The sequence below is a fragment of the Oncorhynchus gorbuscha genome, linkage group LG23 (assembly GCF_021184085.1).
Source record: "Oncorhynchus gorbuscha isolate QuinsamMale2020 ecotype Even-year linkage group LG23, OgorEven_v1.0, whole genome shotgun sequence".
Taxonomy (NCBI): domain Eukaryota; kingdom Metazoa; phylum Chordata; class Actinopteri; order Salmoniformes; family Salmonidae; genus Oncorhynchus; species Oncorhynchus gorbuscha.
The window spans coordinates 11,802,775-11,819,033 of NC_060195.1; the positions used below are offsets into that span (position 1 = coordinate 11,802,775).

General features: G+C 37.2%; 2 protein-coding genes across 4 annotated transcripts in view; one reads left to right on the forward strand and one right to left on the reverse strand.

Annotated features, from left to right (window-relative positions):
• Positions 1–16,259, forward strand: part of nlgn3a (neuroligin 3a) — a 474,389-nt gene that overhangs the window by 34,441 nt on the left and 423,689 nt on the right. The window lies entirely within an intron of this gene.
• LOC124011605 (keratin-associated protein 10-7-like) lies at positions 13,815–14,630 on the reverse strand. Its single transcript, XM_046325055.1, has 2 exons — positions 14,013–14,630; positions 13,815–13,823 (listed from the first exon to the last, which is right to left on the reverse strand). The coding sequence occupies exons 1-2, from the start codon at positions 14,628–14,630 to the stop codon at positions 13,815–13,817; spliced, it is 627 nt and encodes a 208-aa protein (XP_046181011.1).

The following is a 16,259-nucleotide window of genomic DNA, read 5'->3' on the forward strand; positions in this document are numbered from 1 at the left end:
AAGGGTGTTACTCTGAGAGACTATGACCCTTGTGGTGATTGTATTGTACTAAAGGCTGTTACTATGAGAGACTATGCCCCTTGTAGTGATTGTATTGTACTAAAGGCTGTTACTATGAGAGACTATGACCCTTGTAGTGATTGTATTGTACTAAAGGGTGTTACTATGAGAGACTATGGCCCTTGTAGTGATTGTATTGTACTAAAGGCTGTGATGATGAGAGACTATGACACTTGTAGTGATTGTATTGTACTAAAGGCTGTGATGATAAGATACTTTGACCCTTGTAGTGATTGTATTGTACTAAAGGGTGTTACTCTGAGAGACTATGACCCTTGTGGTGATTGTATTGTACTAAAGGGTGTTACTCTGAGAGACTATGACCCTTGTGGTGATTGTATTGTACTAAAGGCTGTTACTATGAGAGACTATGACCCTTGTAGTGATTGTATTGTACTAAAGGGTGTTACTATGAGATACTATGACCCTTCTAGTGATTGTATTGTACTAAAGGCTGTTACTATGAGAGACTATGACCCTTGTAGTGATTGTATTGTACTAAAGGGTGTTACTATGAGAGACTATGACCCTTGCAGTGATTGTGTTGTACTAAAGGCTGTTACTATGAGAGACTATGACCCTTGTAGTGATTGTATTGTCATCAATAATCATCTTGTAAAAATGATCAGTTCTAAACAGCAAGCTCTCTGTTGATTGGAGGCTTTACCCACCTTCATTCAATGTTAGTTAGTATACATGATACATCCCAAATGGCACCAAATTCCCTTCATAGTGCACTACGCTGTGAAATGAATAGGGTGCCATTTAGGATACAACTTTTGTGTCCAGTAGTAACAGTATGTGGTATTGAGAGAGTATAGATCGTCTCTCTCAGAGAGTATAGATCGTCTCTGTCAGAGAGTATAGATCGTCTCTCTCAGAGAGTATAGATTGTCTCTCTCAAAGATTATAGATCGTCTCTGTCAAAGAGTATAGATCGTCTCTGTCAGAGAGTATAGATCGTCTCTCTCAGAGATTATAGATCGTCTCTCTCAAAGATTATAGATCGTCTCTGTCAGAGAGTATAGATCGTCTCTATCAGAGAGTATAGATCGTCTCTCTCAGAGAGTATAGATTGTCTCTCTCAAAGATTATAGATCGTCTCTGTCAGAGAGTATAGATCGTCTCTCTCAAAGATTATAGATCGTCTCTGTCAGAGAGTATAGATCGTCTCTGTCAGAGATTATAGATCGTCTCTGTCAGAGAGTATAGATCGTCTCTGTCAGAGATTATAGATCGTTTCTGTCAAAGAGTATAGATCGTCTCTGTCAGAGATTATAGATCGTTTCTGTCAGAGAGTATAGATCGTCTCTGTCAGTGATTATAGATCGTCTCTGTCAGAGAGTATAGATCGTCTCTGTCAGAGAGTATAGATAGTTTCTGTCAGAGAGTATAGATCGTCTCTATCAGAGAGTATAGATCGTCTCTGTCAGAGAGTATAGATCGTTTCTATCAGAGAGTATAGATAGTTTCTGTCAGAGAGTATAGATCGTCTCTATCAGAGAGTATAGATCGTCTCTGTCAGAGAGTATAGATCGTCTCTCTCAGAGAGTATAGATCGTCTCTCTCAGAGAGTATAGATCGTCTCTCTCAGAGAGTATAGATCGTCTCTATCAGAGAGTATAGATCATCTCTCTCAGAGAGTATAGATCGTCTCTATCAGAGAGTATAGATCGTCTCTGTCAGAGAGTATAGATCGTCTCTCTCAGAGAGTATAGATCGTCTCTCCCAGAGAGTATAGATCGTCTCTCTCAGAGAGTATAGATCGTCTCTCCCAGAGAGAATAGATTGTTTCTCCCAGAGAGAGTAGATCGTCTCTGTCAGGCTAACACAGTTCTTTGATAAGCAGTGGTCCCCTCCTGAGACAAACTAAGGTCTGGATTCTAAAACAATATCCGAAAACAATGAAAACAAGGCCTTTTCTCATCATTTCATCTAAAGCACTTAGTCCTGGACACACAGACATGTCTCTTCCTCCAAACTATGGATGTTCTATAGGGTTGGTCTGCTAAGAACATCTATATTACAGAGGCTTCTGTGTTTAGATTTGAGATTATTTTGGGCCGGTAAATTAAACATTTAGTCTAGATTATTCTTCTCTATCTCATTATGGTAGTTACTATAACACAACTGAAGTCTAGATTATTCTTCCCTATCTCATTATGGTAGTTACTATAACTGAAGTCTAGATTATTCTTCTCTATCTCATTATGGTAGTTACTATAACTGAAGTCTAGATTATTCTTCTCTATTTCATTATGGTAGTTACTATAACTGAAGTCTAGATTATTCTTCTCTATCTCATTATGGTAGTTACTATAACTGAAGTCTAGATTATTCTTCTCTATCTTATTATGATAGTTACTGTAACACAACTGAAGTCTAGATTATTCTTCTCTAGCTCATTGTGGTAGTTACTATAACTGAAGTATAGATTATTCTTCTCTATCTCATTATGGTAGTTACTATAACTGAAGTCTAGATTATTATTCTCTATCTCATCATGGTAGTTACTATAACTGAAGTCTAGATTATTCTTCTCTATCTCATTATGGTAGTTACTGTAACACAACTGAAGTCTAGATTATTCTTCTCTATCTCATTATGGTAGTTACTGTAACACAACTGAAGTCTAGATTATTATTCTCTATCTCATTATGGTAGTTACTATAACTGAAGTCTAGATTATTCTTCTCTATCTCATTATGGTAGTTACTGTAACACAACTGAAGTCTAGATTATTCTTCTCTATCTCATTATGGTAGTTACTGTAACACAACTGAAGTCTAGATTATTCTTCTCTATCTCATCGTGGTAGTTACTATAACTGAAGTCTAGATTATTCTTCTTTATCTCATTATGGTAGTTACTGTAACACAACTGAAGTCTAGATTATTCTTCTCTATCTCATTATGGTAGTTACTATAACTGAAGTCTAGATTATTCTTCTCTATCTCATTATGGTAGTTACTATAACTAAAGTCTAGATTATTCTTCTCTATCTCATTATGGTAGTTACTATAACTGAAGTCTAGATTATTATTCTCTATCTCATTATGGTAGTTACTATAACTGAAGTCTAGATTATTCTTCTCTATCTCATTATGGTAGTTACTGTAACACAACTGAAGTCTAGATTATTCTTCTCTATCTCATTATGGTAGTTACTGTAACACAACTGAAGTCTAGATTATTCTTCTCTATCTCATTATGGTAGTTACTGTAACACAACTGAAGTCTAGATTATTATTCTCTATCTCATTGTGGTAGTTACTATAACTGAAGTCTAGATTATTCTTCTTTATCTCATTATGGTAGTTACTGTAACACAACTGAAGTCTAGATTATTCTTCTCTATCTCATTATGGTAGTTACTATAACTGAAGTCTAGATTATTCTTCTCTATCTCATTATGGTAGTTACTATAACTAAAGTCTAGATTATTCTTCTCTATCTCATTATGGTAGTTACTATAACTGAAGTCTAGATTATTCTTCTCTATCTCATTATGGTAGTTACTGTAACACAACTGAAGTCTAGATTATTATTCTCTATCTCATTATGGTAGTTACTATAACTGAAGTCTAGATTATTCTTCTCTATCTCATTATGGTAGTTACTATAACTGAAGTCTAGATTATTCTTCTCTATCTCATTATGGTAGTTACTATAACTGAAGTCTAGATTATTCTTCTCTATCTCATTATGGTAGTTACTATAACTGAAGTCTAGATTATTCTTCTCTATCTCATTATGGTAGTTACTATAACTGAAGTCTAGATTATTATTCTCTATCTCATTATGGTAGTTACTATAACTGAAGTCTAGATTATTCTTCTCTATCTCATTATGGTAGTTACTGTAACACAACTGAAGTCTAGATTATTCTTCTCTATCTCATTATGGTAGTTACTGTAACACAACTGAAGTCTAGATTATTCTTCTCTATCTCATTATGGTAGTTACTATAACTGAAGTCTAGATTATTCTTCTCTATCTCATTATGGTAGTTACTATAACTAAAGTCTAGATTATTCTTCTCTATCTCATTATGGTAGTTACTATAACTGAAGTCTAGATTATTATTCTCTATCTCATTATGGTAGTTACTATAACTGAAGTCTAGATTATTCTTCTCTATCTCATTATGGTAGTTACTGTAACACAATGAAGTCTAGATTATTCTTCTCTATCTCATTATGGTAGTTACTGTAACACAACTGAAGTCTAGATTATTATTCTCTATCTCATTGTGGTAGTTACTATAACTGAAGTCTAGATTATTCTTCTTTATCTCATTATGGTAGTTACTGTAACACAACTGAAGTCTAGATTATTCTTCTCTATCTCATTATGGTAGTTACTATAACTGAAGTCTAGATTATTCTTCTCTATCTCATTATGGTAGTTACTATAACTAAAGTCTAGATTATTCTTCTCTATCTCATTATGGTAGTTACTATAACTGAAGTCTAGATTATTCTTCTCTATCTCATTATGGTAGTTACTATAACTGAAGTCTAGATTATTATTCTCTATCTCATTATGGTAGTTACTATAACTGAAGTCTAGATTATTCTTCTCTATCTCATTATGGTAGTTACTGTAACACAACTGAAGTCTAGATTATTCTTCTCTATCTCATTATGGTAGTTACTGTAACACAACTGAAGTCTAGATTATTCTTCTCTATCTCATTATGGTAGTTACTATAACTGAAGTCTAGATTATTCTTCTCTATCTCATTATGGTAGTTACTATAACTAAAGTCTAGATTATTCTTCTCTATCTCATTATGGTAGTTACTATAACTGAAGTCTAGATTATTATTCTCTATCTCATTATGGTAGTTACTATAACTGAAGTCTAGATTATTCTTCTCTATCTCATTATGGTAGTTACTGTAACACAACTGAAGTCTAGATTATTCTTCTCTATCTCATTATGGTAGTTACTGTAACACAACTGAAGTCTAGATTCTTCTTCTCTATCTCATTATGGTAGTTACTGTAACACAACTGAAGTCTAGATTATTATTCTCTATCTCATTGTGGTAGTTACTATAACTGAAGTCTAGATTATTCTTCTTTATCTCATTATGGTAGTTACTGTAACACAACTGAAGTCTAGATTATTCTTCTCTATCTCATTATGGTAGTTACTATAACTGAAGTCTAGATTATTCTTCTCTATCTCATTATGGTAGTTACTATAACTAAAGTCTAGATTATTATTCTCTATCTCATTATGGTAGTTACTATAACTGAAGTCTAGATTATTCTTCTCTATCTCATTATGGTAGTTACTGTAACACAACTGAAGTCTAGATTATTATTCTCTATCTCATTATGGTAGTTACTATAACTGAAGTCTAGATTATTCTTCTCTATCTCATTATGGTAGTTACTATAACTGAAGTCTAGATTATTCTTCTCTATCTCATTATGGTAGTTACTATAACTGAAGTCTAGATTATTCTTCTCTATCTCATTATGGTAGTTACTATAACTGAAGTCTAGATTATTCTTCTCTATCTCATTATGGTAGTTACTATAACTGAAGTCTAGATTATTATTCTCTATCTCATTATGGTAGTTACTATAACTGAAGTCTAGATTATTCTTCTCTATCTCATTATGGTAGTTACTGTAACACAACTGAAGTCTAGATTATTCTTCTCTATCTCATTATGGTAGTTACTGTAACACAACTGAAGTCTAGATTATTCTTCTCTATCTCATTATGGTAGTTACTATAACTGAAGTCTAGATTATTCTTCTCTATCTCATTATGGTAGTTACTATAACTAAAGTCTAGATTATTCTTCTCTATCTCATTATGGTAGTTACTATAACTGAAGTCTAGATTATTATTCTCTATCTCATTATGGTAGTTACTATAACTGAAGTCTAGATTATTCTTCTCTATCTCATTATGGTAGTTACTGTAACACAATGAAGTCTAGATTATTCTTCTCTATCTCATTATGGTAGTTACTGTAACACAACTGAAGTCTAGATTATTATTCTCTATCTCATTGTGGTAGTTACTATAACTGAAGTCTAGATTATTCTTCTTTATCTCATTATGGTAGTTACTGTAACACAACTGAAGTCTAGATTATTCTTCTCTATCTCATTATGGTAGTTACTATAACTGAAGTCTAGATTATTATTCTCTATCTCATTATGGTAGTTACTATAACTGAAGTCTAGATTATTCTTCTCTATCTCATTATGGTAGTTACTGTAACACAACTGAAGTCTAGATTATTCTTCTCTATCTCATTATGGTAGTTACTGTAACACAACTGAAGTCTAGATTATTCTTCTCTATCTCATTATGGTAGTTACTATAACTGAAGTCTAGATTATTCTTCTCTATCTCATTATGGTAGTTACTATAACTGAAGTCTAGATTATTATTCTCTATCTCATTATGGTAGTTACTATAACTGAAGTCTAGATTATTCTTCTCTATCTCATTATGGTAGTTACTGTAACACAATGAAGTCTAGATTATTCTTCTCTATCTCATTATGGTAGTTACTGTAACACAACTGAAGTCTAGATTATTATTCTCTATCTCATTGTGGTAGTTACTATAACTGAAGTCTAGATTATTCTTCTTTATCTCATTATGGTAGTTACTGTAACACAACTGAAGTCTAGATTATTCTTCTCTATCTCATTATGGTAGTTACTATAACTGAAGTCTAGATTATTCTTCTCTATCTCATTATGGTAGTTACTATAACTAAAGTCTAGATTATTCTTCTCTATCTCATTATGGTAGTTACTATAACTGAAGTCTAGATTCTTCTTCTCTATCTCATTATGGTAGTTACTATAACTGAAGTCTAGATTATTATTCTCTATCTCATTATGGTAGTTACTATAACTGAAGTCTAGATTATTCTTCTCTATCTCATTATGGTAGTTACTGTAACACAACTGAAGTCTAGATTATTCTTCTCTATCTCATTATGGTAGTTACTGTAACACAACTGAAGTCTAGATTATTCTTCTCTATCTCATCGTGGTAGTTACTATAACTGAAGTCTAGATTATTCTTCTTTATCTCATTATGGTAGTTACTGTAACACAACTGAAGTCTAGATTATTCTTCTCTATCTCATTATGGTAGTTACTATAACTGAAGTCTAGATTATTCTTCTCTATCTCATTATGGTAGTTACTATAACTAAAGTCTAGATTATTCTTCTCTATCTCATTATGGTAGTTACTATAACTGAAGTCTAGATTATTCTTCTCTATCTCATTATGGTAGTTACTATAACTGAAGTCTAGATTATTATTCTCTATCTCATTATGGTAGTTACTATAACTGAAGTCTAGATTATTCTTCTCTATCTCATTATGGTAGTTACTGTAACACAACTGAAGTCTAGATTATTCTTCTCTATCTCATTATGGTAGTTACTGTAACACAACTGAAGTCTAGATTATTCTTCTCTATCTCATCGTGGTAGTTACTATAACTGAAGTCTAGATTATTCTTCTTTATCTCATTATGGTAGTTACTGTAACACAACTGAAGTCTAGATTATTCTTCTCTATCTCATTATGGTAGTTACTATAACTGAAGTCTAGATTATTCTTCTCTATCTCATTATGGTAGTTACTATAACTAAAGTCTAGATTATTCTTCTCTATCTCATTATGGTAGTTACTATAACTGAAGTCTAGATTATTATTCTCTATCTCATTATGGTAGTTACTATAACTGAAGTCTAGATTATTCTTCTCTATCTCATTATGGTAGTTACTGTAACACAACTGAAGTCTAGATTATTCTTCTCTATCTCATTATGGTAGTTACTGTAACACAACTGAAGTCTAGATTATTCTTCTCTATCTCATTATGGTAGTTACTGTAACACAACTGAAGTCTAGATTATTATTCTCTATCTCATTGTGGTAGTTACTATAACTGAAGTCTAGATTATTCTTCTTTATCTCATTATGGTAGTTACTGTAACACAACTGAAGTCTAGATTATTCTTCTCTATCTCATTATGGTAGTTACTATAACTGAAGTCTAGATTATTCTTCTCTATCTCATTATGGTAGTTACTATAACTAAAGTCTAGATTATTATTCTCTATCTCATTATGGTAGTTACTATAACTGAAGTCTAGATTATTCTTCTCTATCTCATTATGGTAGTTACTGTAACACAACTGAAGTCTAGATTATTATTCTCTATCTCATTATGGTAGTTACTATAACTGAAGTCTAGATTATTCTTCTCTATCTCATTATGGTAGTTACTATAACTGAAGTCTAGATTATTCTTCTCTATCTCATTATGGTAGTTACTATAACTGAAGTCTAGATTATTCTTCTCTATCTCATTATGGTAGTTACTATAACTGAAGTCTAGATTATTCTTCTCTATCTCATTATGGTAGTTACTATAACTGAAGTCTAGATTATTATTCTCTATCTCATTATGGTAGTTACTATAACTGAAGTCTAGATTATTCTTCTCTATCTCATTATGGTAGTTACTGTAACACAACTGAAGTCTAGATTATTCTTCTCTATCTCATTATGGTAGTTACTGTAACACAACTGAAGTCTAGATTATTCTTCTCTATCTCATTATGGTAGTTACTATAACTGAAGTCTAGATTATTCTTCTCTATCTCATTATGGTAGTTACTATAACTAAAGTCTAGATTATTCTTCTCTATCTCATTATGGTAGTTACTATAACTGAAGTCTAGATTATTATTCTCTATCTCATTATGGTAGTTACTATAACTGAAGTCTAGATTATTCTTCTCTATCTCATTATGGTAGTTACTGTAACACAATGAAGTCTAGATTATTCTTCTCTATCTCATTATGGTAGTTACTGTAACACAACTGAAGTCTAGATTATTATTCTCTATCTCATTGTGGTAGTTACTATAACTGAAGTCTAGATTATTCTTCTTTATCTCATTATGGTAGTTACTGTAACACAACTGAAGTCTAGATTATTCTTCTCTATCTCATTATGGTAGTTACTATAACTGAAGTCTAGATTATTCTTCTCTATCTCATTATGGTAGTTACTATAACTAAAGTCTAGATTATTCTTCTCTATCTCATTATGGTAGTTACTATAACTGAAGTCTAGATTCTTCTTCTCTATCTCATTATGGTAGTTACTATAACTGAAGTCTAGATTATTCTTCTCTATCTCATTATGGTAGTTACTATAACTGAAGTCTAGATTATTCTTCTCTATCTCATTATGGTAGTTACTGTAACACAACTGAAGTCTAGATTATTCTTCTCTATCTCATTATGGTAGTTACTGTAACACAACTGAAGTCTAGATTATTATTCTTTATCTCATTATGGTAGTTACTGTAACACACATATGTCAGAGTCAAGGCCCGCGGGCCACATCCGGCCCGCGAGAAGGTTTTTTACGGCCCCTGGGATGATCTTGATTTATTATTAGAACCGGCCCGCAGACCGCAGCAAGCCGGCAGCCCGCAGATCTTTTACACGCACCAATACTACATTTCCCACAATGCAACGGTGACGCACCGAGCAGTAGGCTGCTTCATTTCAATATTTATTGGCACAGCAGTTGTCAGCATCACAGTAAAATTAACTTGAGATGAGATGGAGCTGCCTTGGGAAAAACTTGTGGGTTTGACAACCGACGGAGCACCTGCGATGTGTGGACACAGGAGCGGACTGGTGGCGAAGATACGGGAAAAGATGCAAGAGGAAAACGCGACAGGTGAGCTGACAGCTTATCATTGTATCATACACCAGGAAGCGTTGTGCGGTAAAGCCTTGAAAATGGAGCATGTAATGAGCATCATCACGCGCACAGTTAACTTTATCAGAGCCAAAGGTTTGAATCACCGCCAGTTCAAGGCATTTCTGACGGAGTTAGAAACGGAGCATGGTGATTTGCCTTATCACACAGAGGTGCGATGGCTAAGCCAGGGAAAGGTGCTTCAAAGATGTTTCGAGCTTCGTGAGGAGATTTGTCTGTTCTTGGACAGCAAAGGGAAAGACACAACACAACTCCGAGACGAAATGTTTCTGTGTGAAATGGCTTTTCTGTGTGACATTACGAGTCATCTGAATGCAATGAACTTGCAGCTGCAGGGTCGGGATCGTGTCATCTCTGATATGTACAGTACAGTGAAGGCATTTAAAACCAAACTGACTCTGTGGGAGACGCAGATGCGGAAAGAAAATTTGAGCCACTTTCCCAGCTGCCAGACCATGAAAGAGAAGCTCTCTACCAGTGCGTTCCCGAGCGCACAGTTGGCTGATAAAATAGGTATGCTTGCCGCTGACTTTCGACGCCGATTTGCTGACTTTGAAGCACAAAAAAGCAGGTTGGAACTGCTCGGTAACCCATTTGCTGTTGACGTGGAAAGCTCACCACCAAACCTCCAAATGGAGTTGATTGACCTCCAATGCAATGATGCACTGAGGGCAAAATATGCGGCAGTGGGTGCTGCGGAGTTCGCCCGTTTCCTCCCCGACACAATGCCCCAGCTGCGCATCCAGGCTGCTCAAACGTTGTCTATGTTTGGCAGCACATACCTGTGTGAACAACTGTTTTCTTTGATGAACTTGAACAAAACATCACACAGAAGTCGACTTACTGCTGAACACCTCCACTCAATTCTGAGGATTTCCTCAGCTCAGAGCCTTACCCCGAACATTGATGAACTTGTGGAAAAGATGGGACACCACCAAGTATCACCCTCAACCTCAAACAAGTGAACATTACTGTGCAATCACATATTTAGAGTTTTTACTCAGTTCAAGTTTAAAAGTTAAAGTTTAATATTTGTTTTCACTGCATGTTACTTCTCCTTAAACAAAGTGTTGTTTTTGATTAATAGATTTTTGCACTTTATTTTATTGTATTTCAATCCAATTATATTTTTAAAATATTTCAGTTGAGTGGATGATAGAAAATTGCTATTATTGTTTTTTTCTTTGAAGTAAATTTAGCCCACTTTTGCTAAAATAGAAAATATAGGCTACTGATGGTGCCTTGAATACCGGTTTCTTTCATTTAATGTTCATGTTATGGGGATTTTTATATAAAGGAAATTTGTCTTTTGTGTCTGTTGAAAATTAAAGATTACTGACAGAGCCATAAGAAAATATTGCTTTATTTATCTGATCATATTGGAATATATTTGTTAGGTTTTCAGTAGGTTCAATTAGGTTCACTAGACTATATGCGTCATTTAAAAAATTTTCAATGAACATTCGAACAGTCCGGCCCTCGGCTTGTAGCTAAATTTTTTATTTGGCCCTCCATCCATTTGACTTTGACACCCCTGCTGTAACACAACTGAAGTCTAGATTATTCTTCTCTATCTCATTATTAGTGAAGCTAATTATTCTCTATCTCATTATGGTAGTTCCATCCTATAACTGAAGTTGACATTATGGTAGTTTTGAGTCTAGATTATTCTTCTCTATCTCATTATGGTAGTTACTATAACTGAAGTCTAGATTATTCTTCTCTATCTCATTATGGTAGTTACTATAACTGAAGTCTAGATTATTCTTCTCTATCTCATTATGGTAGTTACTATAACTGAAGTCTAGATTATTCTTCTCTATCTCATTATGGTAGTTACTATAACTGAAGTCTAGATTATTCTTCTCTATCTCATTATGGTAGTTACTATAACTGAAGTCTAGATTATTCTTCTCTATCTCATTATGGTAGTTACTATAACTAAAGTCTAGATTATTCTTCTCTATCTCATTATGGTAGTTACTATAACTGAAGTCTAGATTCTTCTTCTCTATCTCATTATGGTAGTTACTATAACTGAAGTCTAGATTATTCTTCTCTATCTCATTATGGTAGTTACTATAACTGAAGTCTAGATTATTCTTCTCTATCTCATTATGGTAGTTACTATCTCATCATTATGGTAGTTACTATAACTGAAGTCTAGATTATTCTTCTCTATCTCATTATGGTAGTTACTATAACTGAAGTCTAGATTATTCTTCTCTATCTCATTATGGTAGTTACTATAACTGAAGTCTAGATTATTCTTCTCTATCTCATTATGGTAGTTACTATAACTGAAGTCTAGATTATTCTTCTCTATCTCATTATGGTAGTTACTATAACTAAAGTCTAGATTATTCTTCTCTATCTCATTATGGTAGTTACTATAACTGAAGTCTAGATTATTCTTCTCTATCTCATTATGGTAGTTACTATAACTGAAGTCTAGATTATTCTTCTCTATCTCATTATGGTAGTTACTATAACTAAAGTCTAGATTATTCTTCTCTATCTCATTATGGTAGTTACTATAACTGAAGTCTAGATTATTCTTCTCTATCTCATTATGGTAGTTACTATAACTGAAGTCTAGCATCGATTCCAGGTGTGAGGCCCAAACGGTGCTGAGAGGAAGTGTATTTAGTTGCATTATATGTTGTTCAATGTGGAGAAAAAAGTCTTAGAAAAAGAGGAACAGCAACGGTAAATCATTTCTAGTCTGTTTCTCACACAGCTTAAATAATATCCACGTTTCATACTGCTGAGGTAAATCACACAGCTTAAATAATATCCATGTTTCATACTGCTGAGGTAAATCACACAGCTTAAATAATATCCATGTTTCATACTGCTGAGGTAAATCACACAGCTTAAATAATATCCATGTTTCATACTGCTGAGGTAAATCACACAGCTTAAATAATATCCACGTTTCATACTGCTGAGGTAAATCACACAGCTTAAATAATATCCATGTTTCATACTGCTGAGGTAAATCACACAGCTTAAATAATATCCATGTTTCATACTGCTGAGGTAAATCACACAGCTTAAATAATATCCAATTTTCATAATGCTGAGGTAACTCACACAGCTTAAATAATATCCAATTTTCATAATGCTGAGGTAACTCACACAGCTTAAATAATATCCAATTTTCATACTGCTGAGGTAAATCACACACCTTATATAAAATCCGTATTTCGTACTGTTGAAAGTGTTCAACTAGATTTACCTCAGCAGTTTATTTCCCGTTACTCATAAAATATGCAACAGACAGCACACACACACACACACGCACACGCACACGCACACACACACACACACACACACACACACACACACACACACACACACACACACACACACACACACACACACACACACACACACACACACACACACACACACACATAGTACACATGGCCCTCTTTTTGTGCTAGCTTGTGTTTTCCTCCACAGGGGTAAATAATAGCGGTAGGTGACAGGCAGCCAGTAGACAGGAAGGGTCCCAAGTGCCACCCTATTCCCTATGCACTACTTATGGCCAGGGCCCCTACTGCTCTTGTCAACATTACTGCACTTTATAGGGAATAGGTTACCACTTGGGTTGTAGCCACAGTGTTTGCTGTCTGAAGATAAGTGTTGCTGGACCTCGTAGGCACATCATGGTTCCATACAGTAGTACACACACACACACACACACACACACACACACACACACACACACACACACACACACACACACACACACACACACACACACACACACACACACACACACACACACACACACACACACACACACACACACACACACACACCATGTGTGTGTTATGCTGTTAACAGGTTCATTGTTGTGCTAGCTAGCTCTGGGGCTCCACAACAACATATCAACATGTCTCATGGTATAATTCCTCTGTTCTCCTCTTATATATTCAGCCTTGCTGAAAGGAAACACATCACAGTGGCTGGGTCCCAGACAGTACCATATTCCCTTTATACTGCCTCCCACTGGGCTCTGGTCAGAAGTAGTGCACTTTATAGGGAATAGGGTGCTATTTGTGACACTTCCATTGTGTTTTCTCTCCAAGCGGAGCACTTTTGTTTTGATAGCAACAGACAGTCAACCACACCAGCATGATGGGAGACAGGCAGGAGGCAGACTGGGCTGGCAGGAGGCAGGCAGGAGGCAGGCTGGGCTGGCAGGAGGCAGGCTGGGCTGGCAGGAGGCAGGCAGGAGGCAGACTGGGCTGGCAGGAGGCAGGCTGGGCTGGCAGGAGGCAGGCAGGAGGCAGGCTGGGCTGGCAGGAGGCAGGCAGGAGGCAGACTGGGCTGGCAGGAGGCAGGCTGGGCTGGCAGGAGGCAGGCAGGAGGCAGGCTGGGCTGGCAGGAGGCAGGCAGGAGGCAGGCTGGGCTGGCAGGAGGCTGGCAGGAGGCAGGCAGGAGGCAGACTGGGCTGGCAGGAGGCAGGTAGGAGGCAGACTGGTCTGGCAGGAGGCAGGCTGGGCTGGCAGGAGGCAGGCTGAGCTGGCAGGAGGCAGGCTGGGCTGGCAGGAGGCAGGCAGAAGGCAGGCAGGGGACAGGCTGAGCTGGCAGGAGACAGGCTGAGCTGGCAGGAGACAGGTTTGGCTAGCAGGAGGGAGACAGAAGGCAGGCAGGAGGCAGGTTGGGCTGGCAGGAGGCAGGCAGGAGGCAGACTGTGCTGGCAGGAGGCAGGCAGGAGTCAGACTGTGCTGGCAGGAGGCAGGCATGAGGCATGCTGGGCTAGCAGGGCCCAGAGGAATAGTGTTAAAAGTGTCTTCGTTTAGGGCACGGTTTGGATGTCAACAGCAGAATGAATAAATCATATTCCCTCTAGTTACATTTGATGTAAGAACTGATGTGATATGACTTCTAGCTAGTTCTAGCTAGCTCGACCAACGTAACACACAGATGTATGGAGACCATGTCTGCGTTCCGTAATGGCACACTATATAGCGCACTACTTTTAACCAGAGGCCATAAGGAATAGGCAGCCATTTGGGACACATCCTGTTACATTATGCAGTAGTTGTACTGGGTTGTGATAGTGTTGGGGTTATTTCACTTATAGGGGAAATGTAAAAGTATGATGTAATATTTTGAAAAACGTAATGTGATGAATTGCTATTCAACCCACTGCTCACGTCACTTCTGAGTATTGATCAGTAGATGTATTTGGGGAAGTGAGTTTGTGGGGAATATATTAGTCTGTGTGAATGTGTGTGTGCGTGTGTTTATGTGTGTACTTGCATGTGTGTTTTTCTGTGTGTGCGTCCATCCATTGCATGTGTGTGTTTGGGTATACTGAGCCAGGTCACACCAGATCCACTTCAGTGGTAGACGTTTGTCCAGATCCCCAGGATGTCAGGAAATGCCTCCAATACCGTCCACTAGGGGCATGGGTGAGCACTGTTACCATCTAGTAGTGAGATGGATTCAGTACCGTCCACTAGGGGCAACCTGAGTGCCTGGTACCATCTAGTAGGGAGATGGATTCAGTACCGTCCACTAGGGGCAAACTGAGTGCCTGGTACCATCTAGTAGGGAGATGGATTCAGTACCGTCCACTAGGGGCAAACTGAGTGCCTGGTACCATCTAGTAGGGAGATGGATTCAGTACCGTCCACTAGGGGCAAACTGAGTGCCTGGTACCATCTAGTAGGGAGATGGATTCAGTACCGTCCACTAGGGGCAACCTGAGTGCCTGTTACCATCTAGTAGGGAGATGGATTCAGTACCGTCCACTAGGGGCAACCTGAGTGCCTGGTACCATCTAGTAGGGAGATGGATTCAGTACCGTCCACTAGGGGGAACCTGAGTGCCTGGTACCATCTAGTAGGGAGATGGATTCAGTACCGTCCACTAGGGGCAAACTGAGTGCCTGGTACTATCTAGTAGGGAGATGGATTCAGTACCGTCCACTAGGGGCAAACTGAGTGCCTGGTACCATCTAGTAGGGAGATGGATTCAGTACCGTCCACTAGGGGCAAACTGAGTGCCTGGTACCATCTAGTAGGGAGATGGATTCAGTACCGTCCACTAGGGGCAAACTGAGTGCCTGGTACCATCTAGTAGGGAGATGGATTCAGTACCGTCCACTAGGGGCAACCTGAGTGCCTGGTACCATCTAGTAGGGAGATGGATTCAGTACCGTCCACTAGGGGCAACCTGAGTGCCTGGTACCATCTAGTAGGGAGATGGATTCAGTACCGTCCACTAGGGGCAACCTGAGTGCCTGGTACCATCTAGTAGGAGATGGATTCAGTACCGTCCACTAGGGGCAAACTGAGTGCCTGGTACCATCTAGTAGGGAGATGGATTCAGTACCGTCCACTAGGGGCAAACTGAGTGCCTGGTAC

Excerpts from the sequence above, each read along its gene's own strand:
- LOC124011605 (XM_046325055.1), bottom strand. The coding sequence starts at position 14,630 with ATGCCTGCCTCCTGCCAGCACAGTCTGACTCCTGCCTGCCTCCTGCCA.